Source organism: Acartia tonsa, chromosome 10 (genome assembly GCF_053477335.1).
Source record: "Acartia tonsa isolate MP-2025a chromosome 10, ASM5347733v1, whole genome shotgun sequence".
Classification (NCBI taxonomy): domain Eukaryota; kingdom Metazoa; phylum Arthropoda; class Copepoda; order Calanoida; family Acartiidae; genus Acartia; species Acartia tonsa.
Genome location: NC_137269.1, coordinates 16741844 through 16762158, shown reverse-complemented (window position 1 = coordinate 16762158; position 20315 = coordinate 16741844). Strand labels below are relative to the sequence as shown.

The window sequence follows — 20315 nt, the reverse complement described above, 5'->3', positions numbered from 1 at the left end:
AAACCTGTAAAAATATAAGTAAGTTTCTAGGTTAGGTTAGGTAAATGCTCTTAAGCCCTGCAGAAAACCAACCTAGCCCGGTGGGGTTAGCTTTAGGTCAGTCTAATGCTAATTTTCGCTCAGAATTTGAGTTTCTTGACCTAAAAAACCTATAGTTTGATATATAACAAGATATATATTAGAAAAAATGCACTTAACCCCTGCGGGCCACCAACCTAGCCCGCTGGGGCTAGCTTCAGATTAGTCTAATGCTTATTTTAGCTCTGAATTTGAGTTCCTTGACCTAAAAAACCTATAATTTGATGTATCACAACAAATATACTGGGAAAAATGAACTTAACCCCTGCGGGCCACCCACCTAGCCCCCTGGGGTCAGTCCCCGACTTGCTGAATCATCTTAAATAATGTCCATATGAATAGATACAGTGTATTTAAGTTAAAACCCTAAGAAAAAACAATTTAAGGCAAGTCTCCACATCAAAATAGACCAAAAAAAAGCCTAAAAACCCCATTTCCGCAGGGTTTTTCTTACCTAACCTAACCTAAAAATAAAATTTTTTGGATTTTTTTGCCATTTAGATGTAATACCTATAGGACTAAGCTTATATACCAAGTTTGAAGGGTCTAGCTCAATATTTAGACCATTTTGCTCACGGTTTAAGAGCTTATGTCATTACGCCCCCCCCCCCCCCCCTTTAAGAAATAATGAAAATACTGAATCATGAAAATTTCCAAAAACTGAAAAATACTGAATAAAATTTTCAAATACTGAATATTCAGTATTTACTGAAAATACTGAAGCCCCAATTTCCAAATACTGAAGAATACTGAAGATTTTCAGTATACTGAAGAATATGGCCACGCTGTATCTTGAGAAAGGCAGCGGTATTATTTAATTTTAGATTTTGATTTATGAAATCATGGAACCTTGCTTATAAAGTTATTTTAACCGCAAGGTTTTTTTTCAACATTTTTAAGTTATACCCTTTCAATCGTTTCTCGTTATACATTCCTTTAATTGCAATATTTTTACAATAATAACCACCTCTTCTATTTATTTTTTAATGAATATTTATCCCTGTCCTTAATTCTAAATAAAAATAAACATTTGTTAAACTAAATTTTACAGGTTAAATAATATCTTTCAACAATTTCATAAATCATAAATAAAATATCTCCTGTAAGTTTAAAAGGGTTAAAATAATAGTTTTTGTACATTATTAAAAATTTAAACTTAATTAGTCATATATAATATTTAATAACAATGTATAAAGTATCAATCATAACAAAGATAAAAAGATAATAAATTATGTACTTCAATAGTTTAAGTTAATATCTTCTTATTAAGTAAATTACATATTAACATCCCCGCAATCTAACTCTTGCCTATTTTTTAAGAAAATCGAAATAATTTATTATTATAAAAAGGTTGTTTTTGTGTTTTTTTTTCAGTCTTAACAAATAAAATTGTGTTAGTTTTTAAAATATAAGTATAACGTAGATTGATATTCTTATAATAAGAAGGGACTATCCATTGAAGAGATACGAAGAATAATTTGAAAGCCCTAATTTTTTGCCTTCTCTTTATTTAAAAGGGTACAAATGCACGAACGAGAGCAAGTGCCGTTAAGAATTTTCAAGTAGTGATGTCAAGCATTTTTGGTTGAACATACTAGGTTACTGTTAAATTGTTAAATGAACGGAGTGAGAGGAAAGGTTATTTCACAAATAAAAGTTTCCTTTTGGGATGTTGTTTCCCTATATTTAAAAAATTGAATTTGGCCTCCAGGTTGTGAAATAACCTATCCTTTCACTCCAGAGACAAAGCCTAAAATCACTGTTTACGCAAAAGTGTCAGAACTCCCTCCCCCTCCTCTTTTTATATAATTACAAATTATCATACCTTTTGTTAGGTATGACATGTGCCAAAAAGTTTTGTTTTATATTTCATATACCTAATAATGATGCTTTTAATAGAACATTTTTATGTTTAAATATTTTCAATTCTATTGTTCATTTAGCTCAATTTATCAATCAAGTATATGAACCAAAAATGTCTAACATCACCACTGGAAGGTGATTAAAATCCCATGCTCTCATTCGTTCATGGGCCTTTTTATTAGTTAAAAAGTTGGGTAACAATGGATATTTTCAAGCTTATAAAATTATGTAAAGATTCACTCTTCATATTCAAATATTTTTTTTATTTCACACACGTCTATGATGGTAGAAAATATAAAGCAGACGAAAAAGCATTCTACAACTATCTACAGTTACACCTTAAATTGTACATATTATATTATTGAGAAAAGAGGTATTTCAAATATTTTCATGCAAACATCTATTCATAAAAAAGTATTGCATGCCCGTAAAAAGTTTAAATTGTAGGTATTAAGTTAATTTAAAAATACTTGACTTTATTAAAATATAAATTTGTTTTCTATTTGTTTTAATTCACATGACTGTTCTGTTATTGCAAAATATTTTGATTTGATTTTACATACTAGAAATCTTTTATAGGTGGCTATGTCTAATAATATACATAGTTATTTTTAGTTTGTCAACATATTTTCTACCTATTTGTTTTAAATATCATACATAGGACAAATGTTTTTCTTTATTTTAAAAGAAATATTTTTCAATTATTTTTTTACCTTTTATAATCAAAAATTAAGAAAGGCAGTATATTAAAATAAAAATATTTGTTTTGCTTTATCATTTTAACAAGTTTTCTTTTATATTAAAATATTTTACTACAAACATTGCCGTTGTTAAATAATTCAGAGCCAAGTTATGAAAGCAACCAATAACAAAACATAAAACATTTAGAGACATATGAAGCTGAAACTAATTGACTATAGTAGTATTTTGTACAAGGACACATAGTAGCCAAGGAAGATAACTTTAAGACTAAGTTTATATCTGGGTAGAGTATAAAATATCAATAAAAAACAAAAATGACCCATATTCACATGAAACAATATTTTCATTTGTATTTTTTACACTTACTGAGCATAAATACCATGAGGCAAAAATTCTTTTTTTTAAAATCTGTTCAATTCTTCATGACTATGGAATAGATTATTGAATCTAAAATGTATTTTTGAAGTATTTCTTTATGATATTTAGCTGTTAGATCCACATTTCAACGCAGGTGACCCCATCTGCTGCAAGACCTAGAAATAAATATTAAATACAACAGAGTTGACAAATGAACCACTTTTAGTAAAATCTTTGTCTACCAATATTTTAAAAAGTAATTAGCATCTTGAAAATATACATATTTTTGCTACATATGTCACAAAAAAAAATCTCAGTCAACAACCAGTATTTATTCCTAATTAAAATATGCCAAATTCAAGTGAGAATAAAACTGCATTAAGAGTGACAAATATTGCTAAATTTTATTGAAAGAAGGCAAAATTGGATAATTGGCTGTATTTGATGATAAAACACCAACGTTTCACCTCACTAACATCTGAGAATAAAAATTGTTATATTTGATTTGTGCCTACCTTATCAAGCCATTGAAGGGGCCCATTCAGATGTAGTTCAATCCAACAAGGTGTGGATGTCACGGTTTTTCGTCTTAAAAAATAACCAAATTAATATAAATGGCCAGTAAAAACAAATTTTTTTATACGTTAATACTTAATAGCCAACTTAGATAACATTCATTATGTATGGAAAAATTTATTTTTGCACAACTCAGCCGACAAAATGAAAGTACAGCAACTGATTTGGAAGCAATGTATTAACAGCTACAAGCATTAATGAATTAAAAAATAAATGAAAATAATGATTGACGTAATACGTAGTCTTTTCAGAAGTGTAGAAAAAATATTGAAACCTGGAAAAAAGTAGAAAATCTATATAACTTACCTATACTCTTCTCCCCATCCCTTCACAAACGATATTCTGAAAAGATATAAAGATATCAACAAAACAAAGTTGTCATAGCTTTATAATTATACAAGCGGCTGTATTCATTATACCTAGAGTTTTACAATAGAAGGAGTAGAAAAGGGCAAAAAAAGGCATGAAAATAAACAGCAGTTATGTATATCCAAGGCCCTATGTGAAGCTTCCCTTTAATGGATAAGTCAGCAGATTCACTCCTTCAGTTGTTATGGAAATCTGAAGCTTCAGACAAAATAAAAACTTAATACTTTATATAATAGGATTACCCTTTGTAAGTAAGAAATCATTCTGTTTCTTTTCTTAAACTTTTATATCAGGGGGGGGGGGGGGGGGAGTTTTGACATATTTGCGTAAACCTGGCTGGCACCTAGGCTTTATCTTTGGACTGAGAGGATAGGTTATTAGAGATAAAATCATTCTAATATAATGAATTTCACGAAGTTTTAAGATTTTTTGGATAGACCTCCAGGTTCCGGAGCTGCAGGCTTCCAGGTGGTCTTTGTGCAGGTAAAAATAAAAAAAATATTTTTTTTTTAAAAAGTTACAGGTCAACTTATAAAACAAAATATGCATCTTTTTTAATGTTATTCACATATTTGAAGAAAAAAGATGCATAGGTATTTTGTTTTATAAGTTGATTTGTAACTTTTAAAAAAAATTACTTTTTTTATTTTTACCTGTACAGAGACCTTTACCCACCCCCCTTTATGGTTTCACATTTTAAAATCAAAGGTTAGAAAAGACACAATGGGATGGTACCCCTGAATGAAAGGACCCAACAGGGGCTAGAAATAATTTTAAACATTAAAAGGCGAGGGGGACGGGATTTTCGGTCAAAATAAAGTTTTGAATGAAAGTAAATAGCCTATATAAATACTTTAAAATACCTTATTGTACACATTCTGGCGAGGGCGTATACAGCCTCAAATCCCTGGTTCACTGACTGGGACAGTAAACTGGCAAACTGTTGGTTGTTGAATATCTTCAGGTTACAACCTAAACAAACAATAAACTATTGGGAGGAAGTGGCAACAGTCTAGTGGTGGTACTTCTAGGGAGTATCGAATCATTGAATGGTGTCTTTACTATGCTGCTGCGACTATTTTTGTTTACTTTGTCTGTACCTAAGTAATAAATGCCTTATTTTTATCAATACAGGGGTATATAGCAGCTGTTGATTACTACCTTTTTGTATACATACCTACCTGTCTATATAATAATATGCACCAGAAGGTATTCACAGACAGTAGCCGGATGCCACCCATACTGTTGACCGGAGTATGATGTCTGTCTATCTGCTTGTCTACGTGTCTATCTTTGTATCTATGTACCTGGAGGTATTTTACAGACAGTAGCTGGATGCCAACCATACTGTTAATTGGAGTGTATGTCTGCCTGCTTGTCTACCTGTCTATCTTTGTATCTATGTACCTGGAGGTATTTTACAGACAGTAGCTGGATGCCAACCATACTGTTAATTGGAGTGTATGTCTGCCTGCTTATCTACCTGTCTATCTTTGTATCTAATTTACCAGACAGTTGCTTGGTGCCACCCATACTGTTGACCGGAATGTGATGTCTGTCTATCTGCTTGTCTACGTGTCTATCTTTGTATCTATGTACCTGGAGGTATTTTACAGACAGTAGCTAGATGCCAACCATACTGTTAATTGGATTGTATGTCTGCCTACTTATCTACCTGACTATCTTTGTATTTATGTACCTGGAGGTATTTACCAGACAGTTGTTTGGTGCCACCCATACTGTTAATATGGGTGTGATGTTTGTCTGTCTATCTGTCTATCTGCTTATCTACCTGTCTATCTTTGTATCTATGTACCTGGAGGTATTTTACAGACAGTAGCTGGATGCCAACCATACTGTTAATATGAGTGTGATGTTTGTCTGTCTATCTGTCTGTCTGTCTATCTGCTTATCTACCTGTCTATCTTTGTATCTATGTACCTGGAGGTATTTTACAGACAGTAGCTGGATGCCATCCATACTGTTGATTACAGTTGGGTGATTGAACAAAGAGGGATGAGTCAGATAAACATTCAGCAAACACTTCACCACCTTAACAATTACTTAAATGTAATTTATTTTTTTTCAATCTTTTCTTACAAACTAATCATTAAATCAATTCTGTTTTAAATAGGACTTTTACGAACAATATTTATTTTAAGGATATTTTGCTGCGTTTGTTAATGAGTACATAAAACTGCCGCCGACTTTCTTTACATCTACTTGTGTTGATTGCAGATGTTAAATAGATAATTAATCCCATTAAAATATCATATCTATTTAACTTATGAACTTTTAGGTGATCACATAAAGAAGTTTAATTTGACCTTATTCTTTAAGGTAAAAAAAAGATTAGAATTTAGAAAATACCAAGGTATCGCATTTCCTTATTTAGGTAATTACCTTTAAACTATTCTTTTCTCAACTTACTTAATCAAAGTTACTAGGTATAGATAAAGTGAGTATTTTAACAATCTTTAGTACCTATAGAGCTACGTGTTTGTATAAACATAAACCAATAATAAGCAAAAAGTTACCAATATAGAAAAGCCTGACACCACGTCCAATATTCTTTCTTGTCTGTTCAATAACATTGTTTCTGTTAACATTTGACAGCAGGCCCAAGCAAAATCTAGAAATAAGACATTTTATGTAAGGTAAGATTTTGTCTGTCAGTACCAAAAGGACCCCCCCCCCCCCTCCAAATAAAAAAAATCCTTAAGGGTGAAAATACCAGCACAAGTAAAATTTTAATTTTCATACAAATGTAAATGGATATAGTCGCTAAAAAAAAGACATGTGACGTCATAAAAATGAGTCTTATCAATCTTTTTTTTTAGAAGGTTTCTTTCCCACTTCTCCTCTCATCTCCCTAATTTTTATGACGTCACATTGAGCGACTTTCTCTATTTACAAACAAATATTTCCAATTTAAATCTTTGATTTCATTTTTCAACATTCTCCACCTATATTTTAGTAAAATAGATAGTATGCTTTACCTGTCAGTAGAACTTGGATCTGTGAATCCGTCAACTGTAACACTGTCCTGATATAAAAATTACATAATGATATGTAACCTTATGTGTGTATGAATAAAATCCATCCAAAGTTCTGGAATTACATTTAATAGGAAAGAGTGAATGTTTAATAGATATTATATGATATCAATGATTTAATGCACGTTGAACTAAAACAAAGCATTTGATGGCGCACATGACAATTGAAGACTGTGACATGTGTAGAATGATGTTAAGATGAAAACAATAAAATGTAAATTAAAATTAATGGTTGAAACGTTTAAACACTTAACTTAATGACGGACTAATCAAAATTCACTGATACACCCAAAGTTGTCTCCGCTAATGGGGAAAGAGATTAAAAATATTCAACAGCATTTTAAAAAATCATCTAATGTCAAAACTTAGAATAATATTTCAACCTGTGAAGCATGATAATTTTCTCCAACCCTCGTATTCATCTCATAGTAGGAGACACTGCACCAATATGTAGGTTCACAGTACATAACAGGTTCCAGCTCCAGGCCTCCAGCCTGTACAGTGCCTCCATTAGTTGTACCTGGCGGCATTCCTACACAAGCACAAATACTTTCAAAGAAAAGTTCTATGATATACCTAAACATCTTTTGTATTCTCCATGTGTGTGTGTGTGTGTGTGTGTGTGTGTGTGTGTGTGTGTGTGTGTGTGTGTGTGTGTGTGTGTGTGTGTGTGTGTGTGTAGCCATAGTTTCTTAGTGTTTGGACCTAAGTAGTCATGGAGAAGGACGAGACACTTTTGTATAGCCACTGGGGCTATCAAGCTCCACGCCCAAGTACATTATGCCTTGACCCGCTGTCTCAAGGGAGCTACTCTTTATTACCTCACCCTCGCCGAGTATGACAGGTGTCCCAAATTAAGTCACCGTAATGAATGACGCTCTCCGCAGAGGAGCTTGGGATAAGGGTTGTACAGTTATTATGTACGTGACTCTTAAGTATCCAAACCATTTAATAATTTACATTCTTACACAACCAGGGGAAGTTGTGTGAATATGTTCAACTGAGAATTCGAGTTGCCACATTGGGACTTAATTTCGAACTCTCATCACCGTAACTCAGTGCGTTACCACTGAGCTACGATGCCCCTTATGCGATAAAGGAAAAGGCCAAGAGACACCAAATAACTTAAAATTTTTAGGGGGGGGGGGGTTTGTTATATTCTGCTTTTAATAGAATGTAAATATTGAGGAACAAAAGGGGTGTAGATTAACTGTCATAGTTCTCTCCGATTCTTTTTAGTAATCACCAATGGAGAAACATGACAAAGGCGAGTCATTTCCCCCCCATTTTCCTAATTTCTTACACGCCCTAAAAGTATTTAACACTCTTCTATATAAAATTTGATTTAAGTATTTGTTCCTGCTGTGCTGCTAGTTGTAGAGGAGCTTCCTGCGCTTGCACCACTGTGTGGAGAGTGTATCCCACCCCCGGGAGTAGATTCTGGGGAGGGCAGGGGCACTGGAGATGGCAACGGCGCGATTGACGGCTCCTCCAACATTCTTTGACTATAAAAGTAAAATTATCTTTATTAGAGCAAGAACTGGGATAAAATCGTCCATAGAAATTAAGCCTTTAGCATTAAGGCTATAGAAAAATGTAGAATATTTGTTAAGGTTGGTTTCCATTTAAAAATAACAATCATAACAAATTGGAGGACACTTAAAACATATTTGAGGGGTCGTAGTTAGTTCATTGAAACAAACTATTAACATAGCATTTTCGCATTTTCTTTATATATGCCGTTTCTAACTACACTAAATGATCATTTCTTTCTCCATGATCCTCAGTGATAAGACAATAAACGATAATTTAAATTACATCCTCAATCATTTTAAAGAAAATAATTCTTTCTACAAAATATTTGGTGGAAAAGTTTAGACACTGCTTTTTTAGTACAATCAGATCAAGAACGGGATTTTAAACTTTGGGATAAGTATAATTTACAGCCTAATGCCCACTCCCTTTCTGCTCTTTCCGTAGTTGGTAACTTAACATACAATATTTACTCAGCATCTACAAATAAAACAAATCGCAGTCACAGTTTTCTTAGGGGGGGGGAGGGGGGCAAGACTTACTTTAATGGTGATGCACTTCCCGTGGATTCTTCTGTCATATAGCCCGAGGTTGCTGATGTGGTTGGTGTCCCAGGTAAGGTCACCAAACTTGTTCCCCCAGCAAGGTTACTCAAACAGTTACTAAAAGTTATTATTCATTAACACAAATACACCTCAGAGTAAATTTAATGTTGAAATTTTCATTGTTTTTATTCCATATTGATCAAGTATAACAGAATAGGTGATAACCAACCTTTTAGTATTATGACTTATGTCTTATGGTCTCAAATCTAAATTTTATTGGGGAGAGTTCTTAAATAATCATACATACTTCTACATACCAGAGTATTTTTCAATGAATATTACTTTAACTCGCAAAAACTTCCTACATTTATTTATGTACTTCTTATAAAGAAACAAGAATGAAAACATCTAAATGAAGCGTAGAACAGAAACAAAAGGACAACAAAGAAGATGTTTAAAAGTCATCAAGAAGCCTAGGGATTCACCACAATAACAAAAACTAAGAAGCAGTCAGGCAATCGAGATAAACAAATTTCTTTCTGATTAACTAACGAACGAATATTTAAAAGAAAAAAGGTAGTTTCGCTATACTGAAAACGACAGTTCAAAAATGCAAATTCATATTTGAATATTATTTCTGACGAATGTAAAAAATGATCACAATAGATCTTTTGAAATTAAATCTCCCATTCTAGACAAAAAATAATATTTTCATTTCTAATATCTACGAAGTATTTTATTCTTAAGAATTTTGTAAGGGAAAACCAACGTAACACTGGTATTTCATAAAATTAGACGTTTCATTAACTCCAAAGAAATTGCAAAAAAAAAATAAAAACTTGCACATTTCATTAATAGGTATCTAATTTGCATAAAATTCTCGAGGCAACGATGTAAAAAAAAATTCATAAATTCTGACTTTGTTTTCTTTTTATCAACCTAAGTAACCATCCTGTAAAATACTGTAAAGACTAAGAAATGTTTATTTGTTTACTTAGGTATTCTTTCTACTTATTTTAAATATCTAAATGTTAACGAATTGCACCTGCAGTTTAGCCAAGGAATTTCCCTTTATGTTAAAAACGTCATCGAGTAAAACAGACTCAACATATCTAGGCAAAATGTGAAAAGGGTAAAAATGAAACTTACTTAAGTTTATCAAGACTTGGAACCTCTGGAAGAGTTGAGGGTATTTCTCGAGGGACCTAAATTAAAATCCTAATTATCGAAAAATTATTTTTCTTTACATAAGTATTACATAAAAGAAAAAGTGCTCTTGACTAGCTACTAGCTACCGCTTAAAAAAAGTTTTGAATTGCCTACGACTAACACTAGACTATAAAATACCTTAAAATCCTTGCTTTAACCCTTTCCCATTTGAAAAAGGCATTTTTAAAAATTTATTAACTAAAGATCTGTTCCGCTATTGATGGAAGTAACTATTCTTGTTTCTAGTCCTTATTTCTTACCTTTGGAACCATGACTGGGGGTAGAGTTGGGGTTTCTACTCGGTTATAATGGTATGGATTTACACATACTTGTTCACGTCTAAATATAATATTTATAGTTTCTACTCTGGTATAATGGTATGGATTTACACATACTTGTTCACGTCTAAATATAATATTTATAGTTTCTACTCGGTTATAATGGTATGGATTTACACATACTTGTTCACGTCTAAATATAATATTTATAGTTTCTACTCGGTTATAATGGTATGGATTTACACATACTTGTTCACGTCTAAATATAATATTTATAGTTTCTACTCGGTTATAATGGTATGGATTTACACATACTTGTTCACGTCTAAATATAATATTTATAGTTTCTACTCGGTTATAATGGTATGGATTTACACATACTTGTTCACGTCTAAATATTATATTTATAGTTTCTACTCTGGTATAATGGTATGGATTTACACATACTTGTTCACGTCTAAATATAATATTTATAGTTTCTACTCTGGTATAATGGTATGGATTTACACATACTTGTTCACGTCTAAATATAATTCTATTATATAAAGTAGTACCTTAGCTAAGGTTTTTTAGATCTTGGAAATTTCCGTAGTACTTTAGCGAAGCTTTATAAATGTATTTGAGTGGTTTGGTCCATTTTTCTCACCTCCATTAGAGACAGGGAACACAAAATGGTCCATAGTTATTAATTTATTGTCTATCTTGATTAAAAGTAACTTATGATGGATTTATTTCTGTCAAGCCAACTGTTAATTTATAAAGTTGTAATTTTGTAAATAATTATGATTTGATTAAATTGCAAATAAGAGATCGAAATGAGGGGTTTGCTGGTTGCTAACGCTTTGCCTATGGACAATCTCCAACTTGCCTAAATTTGTTTACTGTGTCTAGGAGTCTTAACTTTGCAATACATTGTTTCCCCTACATAATTCTACTATTTTTAATAAAAGTTGGACATAACATTATTTCATAAAATTTTCAACATCTCTAGTACACAATGGCATAGACTCGAAATAAAGTATTACCAAACTTTACCAATAAACTGTAAAGAAATATGATAAATATACAAGCAAAATAACAAATTAATGTTGAGATTCAATTCCTTCTCGTTCCTTCTTGAGCATAAAATGAATTTGAAAATTTCGAATATTAATTTTAATTTCCTTATAAGGGTGTTGTTTTTATATGTCGTCTTTGTGACAGGTAAAACTATCATTAATATATTTCTTAAATTATATATATAAAAAAATATTGTAAGATAATATCAAATTAAATCAAAAGTATTTCAATTTGCTTTATTTTTTTTGGTACTAAAATCATCCCTGACTTGAATGAGAGAAAGAGTTTGTTTTGAATTAGATTGCAGACAGAACATAATATTAAAATACACAATAGTCTCTTTGTGAGTTTAAATTTATAACATTATTTTTTGTTAATGAATTAATGAAAATTATTTTGTTTAAAATTTGACTAAATGACATCTCATATAATATACTTTACATTCCATCTTAAAAATAAATCTGTAAGGTATATATATATGTTTAGATATCTGTAAACCCCCAATTTATGACTATTGATTTTTGATCAGCTGATAGGATTCAATACTAGATGTTTTTTTAAGTAGCGCAGCTACTCTAAATCTAGAGAATAAATCTAATTTTGCTTAGAATTTACTTTTAGGTGTTTTAAACATTGTAAATTAAAGATTTTATTTTGATAATTAATATTTTACAACAATATCTTCTAAAAACTATGAGGAAGTTTGATAAAATTACGTTTATTTTGCAATCTTGTTTGAAAATATTTCATTATTTTTATAATTCTGACAAAATAGAAATTCTGTTTAAATAAAGAACATAGCCACAAAAAGGTTTAAGTAGTTATTGAAATATTTTATTACTATTCTTGCTAATTAAATATTCGTTAACTATGTTTAATTTGCATTTTCAAAATAGACAAGAAAAATATCCTACTTAAATGCTAATTTTATGAAGTTATCTTAAACCTTTTCCAAAAGTTAGTTTTATAAAACTTTTTTATTTTTCATTGATTTTATTGATTATAGGGTAAGGGGGGGGAAATTTCGGTTTTTTTCGGTTTTTTTGAAAAAAAATGGGGTAAATATTAATATTTTCAAATGAAACCAAGACCAGTAGAAAGCTTACAGAAAGGACTATCAGGTCCTAAAAGGACATTATCCTAGGACTTTTAGAAGTTGGCCGAAATTGACCGCAAAAAAGTTACCGATATTTCCCCACCACCGGGGGAAATATCGGTAATTTTTTTCAACCTAAAAAAAATCAATGAAAAACGGCCAAACGGCCAGTCGAACATAAATAATCATAATTAGTATAGGTTATAGGGATTATCCACAAAAAGTTTCATAATGATCGGACTATTCCTTCTATGTTAAAAATGATTTTTTTTGAAAGACGCGAATTTTCGATTTTTTTTTCGAAAATTTTTTTTTAAAAAACTTAAAATTAGTATAAGAAAAAAACGTATTTTATTACTTTTTAGGCCTGATCCTAAAAAAGCTCACATTGAACTATAGATTTAGCCAAAAAAAACATGAAAATTGATTAAAAATTGACCTCAAAAATTGAATTTGAAGCAAAAGTGTCATCTTTGCAAAAAATCTTGACTACATTTTAACCTTAAAAAAATCGATGAAAAAAGGCCAAACGACCAATCAAGCGTAATAAATCATAATTAGTATAGGTGATTGGGATTAACCACAAAAAAATTCATAAAGATCGGACTATTCCTCCTATGTCAAAAATATTTTTTTTTCTAAGGACCAGAAATTTTGATTTTTTCCTCGCAAAATTTTGATTCAAAAAATAAAATTAATTTTTTTTTTGTTTTTTATCTGTTCTATTCATTTTTAGGCCTAATTCTTAAAAAGTCCATATGGAATAATAGATTTGACAAAAGAAAACATGAAAACATGACCTTAAAAGTTGAATTTTAATTTCTTTTGAAATTACCGATTTTTCCACCGGCGCCAACTTTGGTCATTTTTGAAAAAAATATTAACCCGATTTTAAAGCTCTCAACGGATTTGGAAAAAGCGGGCAATTTCTAGTTCAAAAAGTTTTTCAGATCAGCTCTAGGTCTTACCAATTTTTGTGTAGGTCGATCTTTACACACCTACTAAAAAATTTTTGGAAAAAAAAAATTTTTCGTCCGACTTTGAGACCCAATAAGTACCCTTAATATTCATCTCACAAAAAATTCATTTTATACTTTTTTGTAGGCAATTTAATAAGGAACAAATTTGCTTTTATGTTTTTTTCTGTCATTTTGAAAGGAACATGGAGAAAAAGGTCATTTAATGAAGGTAGGTCGAAATTACCGAGAATAGCCCCTTACCGAAACTTCCCCCCCCTTACCCTATAGGTTAAAAATATCAAAAGTATTTTGCAAAGGCCAGGGTTTCGGATCCGCATTGATTTTATGCGGATCCGGATCCGGATCCTCAAAAGTTGGTCAGTGCGGATCCGGATCCTACTGGATCCGGATCTTTGACAATAAAAATAAAATCACCAAATTTTTCAAAAAAAATTTATTCTTTAATTCGAAGTCAAAAATACTTTTAATTTTCAAGTCTGAACCTAAACCTTAAAGATTGGCTCTCATCAAGAGAATGTCTGAGATTTTATATAAATTTAGGTAGATTTTTCCATTTTTTCCGCATTTTTTGGAGTCTAAGGATCCAGATCCGGATCCGCATTTTTTTGCGGATCCGGATCCTTGGACTCAAAAATATGCGGATCCTTGCGGATCCGGATCCGAAACCCTGTCAAAGGCTATAGATAAATTTTGATTAATTCCGATTTTTTATTTTTTTCAAATCTGAAAGAATATGCATGTCTTTTCAAAGAATAGATTATATAAAAAACAAAATTAAACACATTCAGGCTATCAAAAAGCAAAAAATATTCTTTTTTACCATTAAATTGCAAATTTTTAATGGATCTTAAATGATTAATACTGAAAACTTTTGTGAAAATGTTATTATCCAAAACTTCAAATAAAGGAAATAATTGCAGTTTGCGAAAATGTGTGCAAAAAGTTGCCAATATCTCGTTAGAAGGGACTTAATGGATTTGAATTCTTACTGCTTACGACTTAGTGGACTATAAACTATTAGAAAAGTATCACTTTAAGGTGAAATTTTTAGGGTCAACTTTTTTTCTTTTAAAATTCGCAGTGAGTATGACTAAAATATCAATGTTGTTTATATACCTGAGATGGAAGGAATACTGACAGTGTTCAACAGGTTTTAATTCATGGTGTGAGCCCAGGTCTGGATACCTCCATAGTCGACAATAGATGACATGCGGCAGTCCTTTCTTTGTACCAACCTGAAGAAATCAGTCTGTGCAATGTTTAACACAAAAATATTTAAATGTGTGTCTTTTAACTCAGAAAGGGGGACGTAGGGAGGGGGTGTTGTAATAAATAATATGAGGGTAAATTTTGATCAAAACGGTCCAAATATAAAAATTAAAAAATTTTTAATAATAATTCTTTTCTAACTAGGTATACTTACATAGATTCTATTGCATTTTTACTTACATTTTAACATTTTACTTTAATCATGTACCTAAAGCCCTGCAAAAAAGGAGCTTTTGAACCATTATTGATGAATGCCCCTTGTAGATTAAGTTTTAATTTTGTTCATTAAATTGTTTCTACCCTATAAAACACTAATTCCTAATTAAATAAAATTAAAACATTATCACTTAATCCCTGGAATAAAATATGGTATTTATTACCTGAAGCCGACTGTCCAAAGATCGTGCAATTGTCACACACTGAAATATCATAAAACTTTATTATCACAAAATTAAAACTATACAAAGTTTTAAACTAAAAGAAGATGAATCCAATTTAAGTCTAAACTGTTACATTTAACAATGGTCTTAAATATTAAAAGCGGAAAATCGAGGAAATAAAAAATAAATGTATTGAAAGAGAGAATACACAAAAACAAAAACAGGTGACTTGTATTACATTTTCTACGATAAAGTTATCATAGTTTTAAAAATATTGTCCTTGACTAAATTAACTTGTAGAGTTGCTTACTATTTAGCATTTTTCGTAATGGAGCACAATAAAATGATTAAAATAAATAGGTAGGTAAACGTTTAAAATTTAAATGTAAAATACCATTAAGACAAGAATGAGCAGTAGGGGAGTGTTAACACACCTCTAAATTAAATTGGAAATGAATGCCACCCCATTTTGCTTACACATGACTCACGCCCCCTAAAAAATTCCTGTCAACACTACTGCATTGGAAAAATCCACTAAAAAAATAATCTTTCCATCTATAATACAAAGTAGTACGATGTCTGTCTGTCTATCCGTCTGTCTGTCTGTCTGTCTGTCTGAAGCTTAAGATCTCAGTAACCACTGAATCGATTGGGCTCTACTCTTCAGGGAATATACCTACTGGTCCTGTGATAGTTTTAAGCTATTTTCTTGGGAGGTGGAACACCCCCAACCCCCCCAAAAAATGAAAATAACCCCCACCCAAATTTTTTTTTTTAAAACTAAAATTTAAAAAGGGGGGTCGACTACCCCCCCCCTCCCCCCAAAACCCCCCCCTCAATTTTTTTTTTGATTTTTCTTATAGAAGCTGTCTGAACTTTATTGCTTTTTATTTAGAACTAGCGGCTTCGCCCCTAGCCTCTAGGGGCTTTGCCACAAGAGATGACAACAACAAAAAATTCAAAAAAAAAATAAGAAGAATTAAAGAAATCTTCTACAAAAGAAATTTTCTACAAAAGAAATCTTCTACAAAAGAATTCTTCTTCAAAAGAATATTTCTACAAAAGAATTCTTCACCAAAAAAAAAAAAAAAAAAAAAAAAAAAAAAAAATATGGGGGGGATTTTTTTGTTTTTGGGGGGGTTGGGGGTGTCCCACCCCCCAAGAAAATAGCTTAAAACCACCGCAGGACCAATAGGTATATACCCTGAAGAGTAGAATCCATTCGGTTCAGTGGTTACCGAGATCTTAAGCTTCAGACGGACAGACGGACAGACAGACGGACAGACATCGTTCTACTTTGTATTATAGATCCGCCACAAGAGATGACAACAACAAAAAATTCAAAAAAAAAATAAGAAGAATTAAAGAAATCTTCTACAAAAGAAATTTTCTACAAAAGAAATCTTCTACAAAAGAATTCTTCTTCAAAAGAATATTTCTACAAAAGAATTCTTCACCAAAAAAAAAAAAAAAAAAAAAAAAAAAAAAAAAATGGGGGGGATTTTTTTGTTTTTGGGGGGGTTGGGGGTGTCCCACCCCCCAAGAAAATAGCTTAAAACCACCGCAGGACCAATAGGTATATACCCTGAAGAGTAGAATCCATTCGGTTCAGTGGTTACCGAGATCTTAAGCTTCAGACGGACAGACGGACAGACGGACAGACAGACGGACAGACATCGTTCTACTTTGTATTATAGATAGCTAGCCGGTTCTTTTAGTAAGTAGTAGATGTAAAATGGTCCATAGAATATAAATTTGCAATCGGTTTTTTTGTAGACCTCTTATTTTTGAAGTAATTTAAGTTTTTTAAAAAGATAATTAAGTCGGTTTTAAGGTACTAAAACGCAACAAAATAAAAGAAGAAAATTGCCAGTATGAACAAAAATAGTAAGATCTTTAATTTGACACCTTACTTTTTAAATTCTGTTGAGTAATTATTGAAAAAATCTATTTTTTAACCTCGTTTTAATCAAAACTTTAAACCTAAATATTTTCTCTCACAGGCATAAAAAATATGTGTTTATATATGACTTTAGAATGAGAAAAATATTACGAATTCATTCTAAGCAAAATTGAAAAAGTTTTATAAAATTATAATTAAAAATATAAGTTTATTTTAAGAATCATAATTTTCGGCTATTAAGGGTTGACTTAAACAAAACCTGAACAAAACCTAAACAAATGTACATACACTGTAACCGATATTTTTTAAACACAAGAAACAATAATGCATTTTTAACTGCATTGTTTTGAAGTTTATAAACAGACTGAAGCATATTTGTTCATAATTTTTCATTCTTTACATGTTATGTAAGTATCACTATTTTTATTGTAGTATCTATTGTATATATTGTATGAACATTATCCTTTTTTTTTTGTCAATTCTATTGGTTAATTTAGAGTTGAAGCTTCTTGATTTGTCAATTTTTGAGATTTTTGATTGGCTAGTTTAATAGTTACAGTTAAGTGTTGCCTGTAAAAATATAATATTTTAGGCCAATTTTATTTTTTTTCAATTTTGCTTAGAATGGATTCGTAATATTTTTCTGATTCTAAAGGTATATATGAACCCATATTTTTTATGTCTGTGTGAGAAAATATTTAAGTTTAAAGTTTTTATTAAACCGAGGTTAAAATAATAAATTATTTCAATAATTACTCAACAGAACTTTAAGTAAGATGTCAAATTAAAGATCTTACTATTTTGTTCATACTGGCAATTTTCTTCTTTTATTTTGTTGCGTTTCAATACCCTAAAACCGACTTAATTATTTTAAAAAAAAAACTTAAATTACTTCAAAAATAAGAGGTTTACAAAAAAAACGATTGCATATTTAAATTCTATGGACCATTTTACATCTACTACTTACTAAAAGAACCGGCTAGCTATTCTAAATAAAAAACAATAAAGTTAAGACACCTTCTTTAGATAAAACAAAAATAGGTTGATCAAACCTCTTGGGGCAAAGCCCCTACAGGCTAGGGGCGAAACCGCTAGTAAAAAAAGATAACTATCAGAAGCGCAACTACACTAAAATTATTTTGTCCATAATTTTGACCCACTCATTTCCATTGTTAAATAATGGTACATGAAAAGAAATTCATCAAACGACCCAATGTGAGAATGCTTTGCTGGTGGTCTTACCACCTCCATTTTTGTTTCTAAACTATTTTTACCTTTGAATTGTAATCCCCTGTACTGAGTGTTCTTTCAAGCTCCTAAAACAAGAAAATATATTATAATACTAAAAAAAATTCTGTGACATCGTAACATTGTTACCGCACAAAAGTTTTTCTTTACCTAATAAAATATTTAGATATAATGGTCGATACCTAGTTGTATAATATTGTGAGTAACACTAGTAATACAGTAAGTGCTTGATGTTATTCAATATTCAATATATAGACAATAGATCAAAACATGAAGAGAAGCTTTAATACTGAACAAAAAATACTATTATAAACTCACCTCCAGTCCATTACTTTTTCTCAGCTTTTTGACAAGGCTTTTCACTGCTTTTTCACACCATTTCTCCTCCTTAAATACAAATAGAAATCATTTAATGTATTTTTGATATAAAAAAGAGAGGATAAAACAAACTATGAAAAATCTAGCATCTAGAAGGCCATAATCCCTACCTTCCGAGTATAAATATGTTCACAATTTTAATGAAAAGAAATTGATTTCAATAGTATTTCATCATTTACCTGTTCGGTTTTGTAATCACCTTTCTTCCAGCCAAGCAATCGCTTTTCTATAGGTGATGTGAACGGAAGTCTAAAGAGAAGAAAATTTACTTAATTAGCTAAAGAATAGATAAGTTAATAAAAGAAGGCCCATCCAAATATTCCTTTATTGTACCGTTTTTAGAATATTTTCAATTGCTTTACCATAAAAAAAGGTTACAAAACAAGTTTCATTAAAGTAGAAAAGTTGCCCAATTTGTCCTTATAAACCAGTTTGTATATGTTTTTCGTAGAACAGCCCAATAAATACCATCTCAATCTTCACCGCGCCGTCCGTAAAGTTTTGGATTTAAATCTAGCATATGTTAAAATGCAAGAAATAATATATGTGAAGTGAATGCAAAAGTAGCTACGCTCCGTAGCAAGTATTACTAACCTGGATGACGTGGTGTGAAGAAATTCTTTCAGAACTCCGTCCATCTTTGGTTCTGTATATAGTAAAGCTAATCAACTTGGAGCTTTTACAAAATTTTAATTGTTCCTCTATTTAGTAATTTTTGTGGGATTTTAATGCAATATTAATATGCTTGTATAAAAGTAACAGAATGTCTATCTGTCAATGTCTGTTTTTACCGAAGAATCTTGCTAAACGTTCCTCTTTACAATATAGCATATCATAATATCTGGGAAGATTAATAACTATCGGGGAAAGGGTAGTACTTCAACCATTCAAAGAGAAATCACCCCTGGGAAAATATGACCTCCCCCCCAAACATTTTTTTTATTTTCTGTTTAAAACAATTAGCATCAGCGAAATTGTAATCATAAAAATTTTCAACAAAAAAATAACATTTTTGACAGGCTCCAAAGTGACTAGCTTCCTGTTGAGGGCATGTGGAATTATTTTCAAGGTTTCCACTTAAAGATCATACATGGCAAGATTATTATAATCAAATCTGAAATTAAAATATCAATAAATCACTCTTAGGTCTCCAATGTCCAAATATGTTCTTCGTAATTCTGCACCGATAAACTTTAAAAGTTTATTTTTGTTAAGATTAGACCACGGTTTTGTAAGTTAGTATATTGAATATATGGAAAAGTATGGAAAAATGTGCCCAAAGATCTAGAGTTCAGGTGGAGGAGGTGGAAAGGGGTGTAAAACCGCTAAAATATTACCCCCCCAAAAAATAACCAAAAATCCCCACTTTCAAAATTTTAAATTTTTCTTTTATTTTTCTAAACTGACCAAGCTAAATTTGCTTGATTCACTTCACT

At 31.0% G+C, this 20315-nt stretch overlaps 1 protein-coding gene across 1 annotated transcript; it reads right to left on the bottom strand.

Moving 5' to 3' along the window:
* Positions 1 to 1432: 1432 nt before the first annotated feature.
* Positions 1433 to 20022, bottom strand: LOC145329545 (SMAD family member 3-like). The gene is made up of 19 exons (XM_080173818.1): positions 19923 to 20022; positions 19474 to 19529; positions 19059 to 19128; positions 18820 to 18888; positions 18528 to 18569; positions 15351 to 15389; positions 14818 to 14936; positions 10549 to 10627; positions 10229 to 10284; positions 9077 to 9196; positions 8363 to 8506; positions 7385 to 7535; positions 6945 to 6991; positions 6483 to 6577; positions 5887 to 5997; positions 4809 to 4917; positions 3883 to 3918; positions 3516 to 3588; positions 1433 to 3176 (listed from the first exon to the last, which is right to left on the bottom strand). The coding sequence occupies exons 1-19, from the start codon at positions 19929 to 19931 to the stop codon at positions 3126 to 3128; spliced, it is 1476 nt and encodes a 491-aa protein (XP_080029944.1). The 5' UTR covers positions 19932 to 20022; the 3' UTR covers positions 1433 to 3125.
* Between the last annotated feature and the right edge of the window lie 293 nt (positions 20023 to 20315).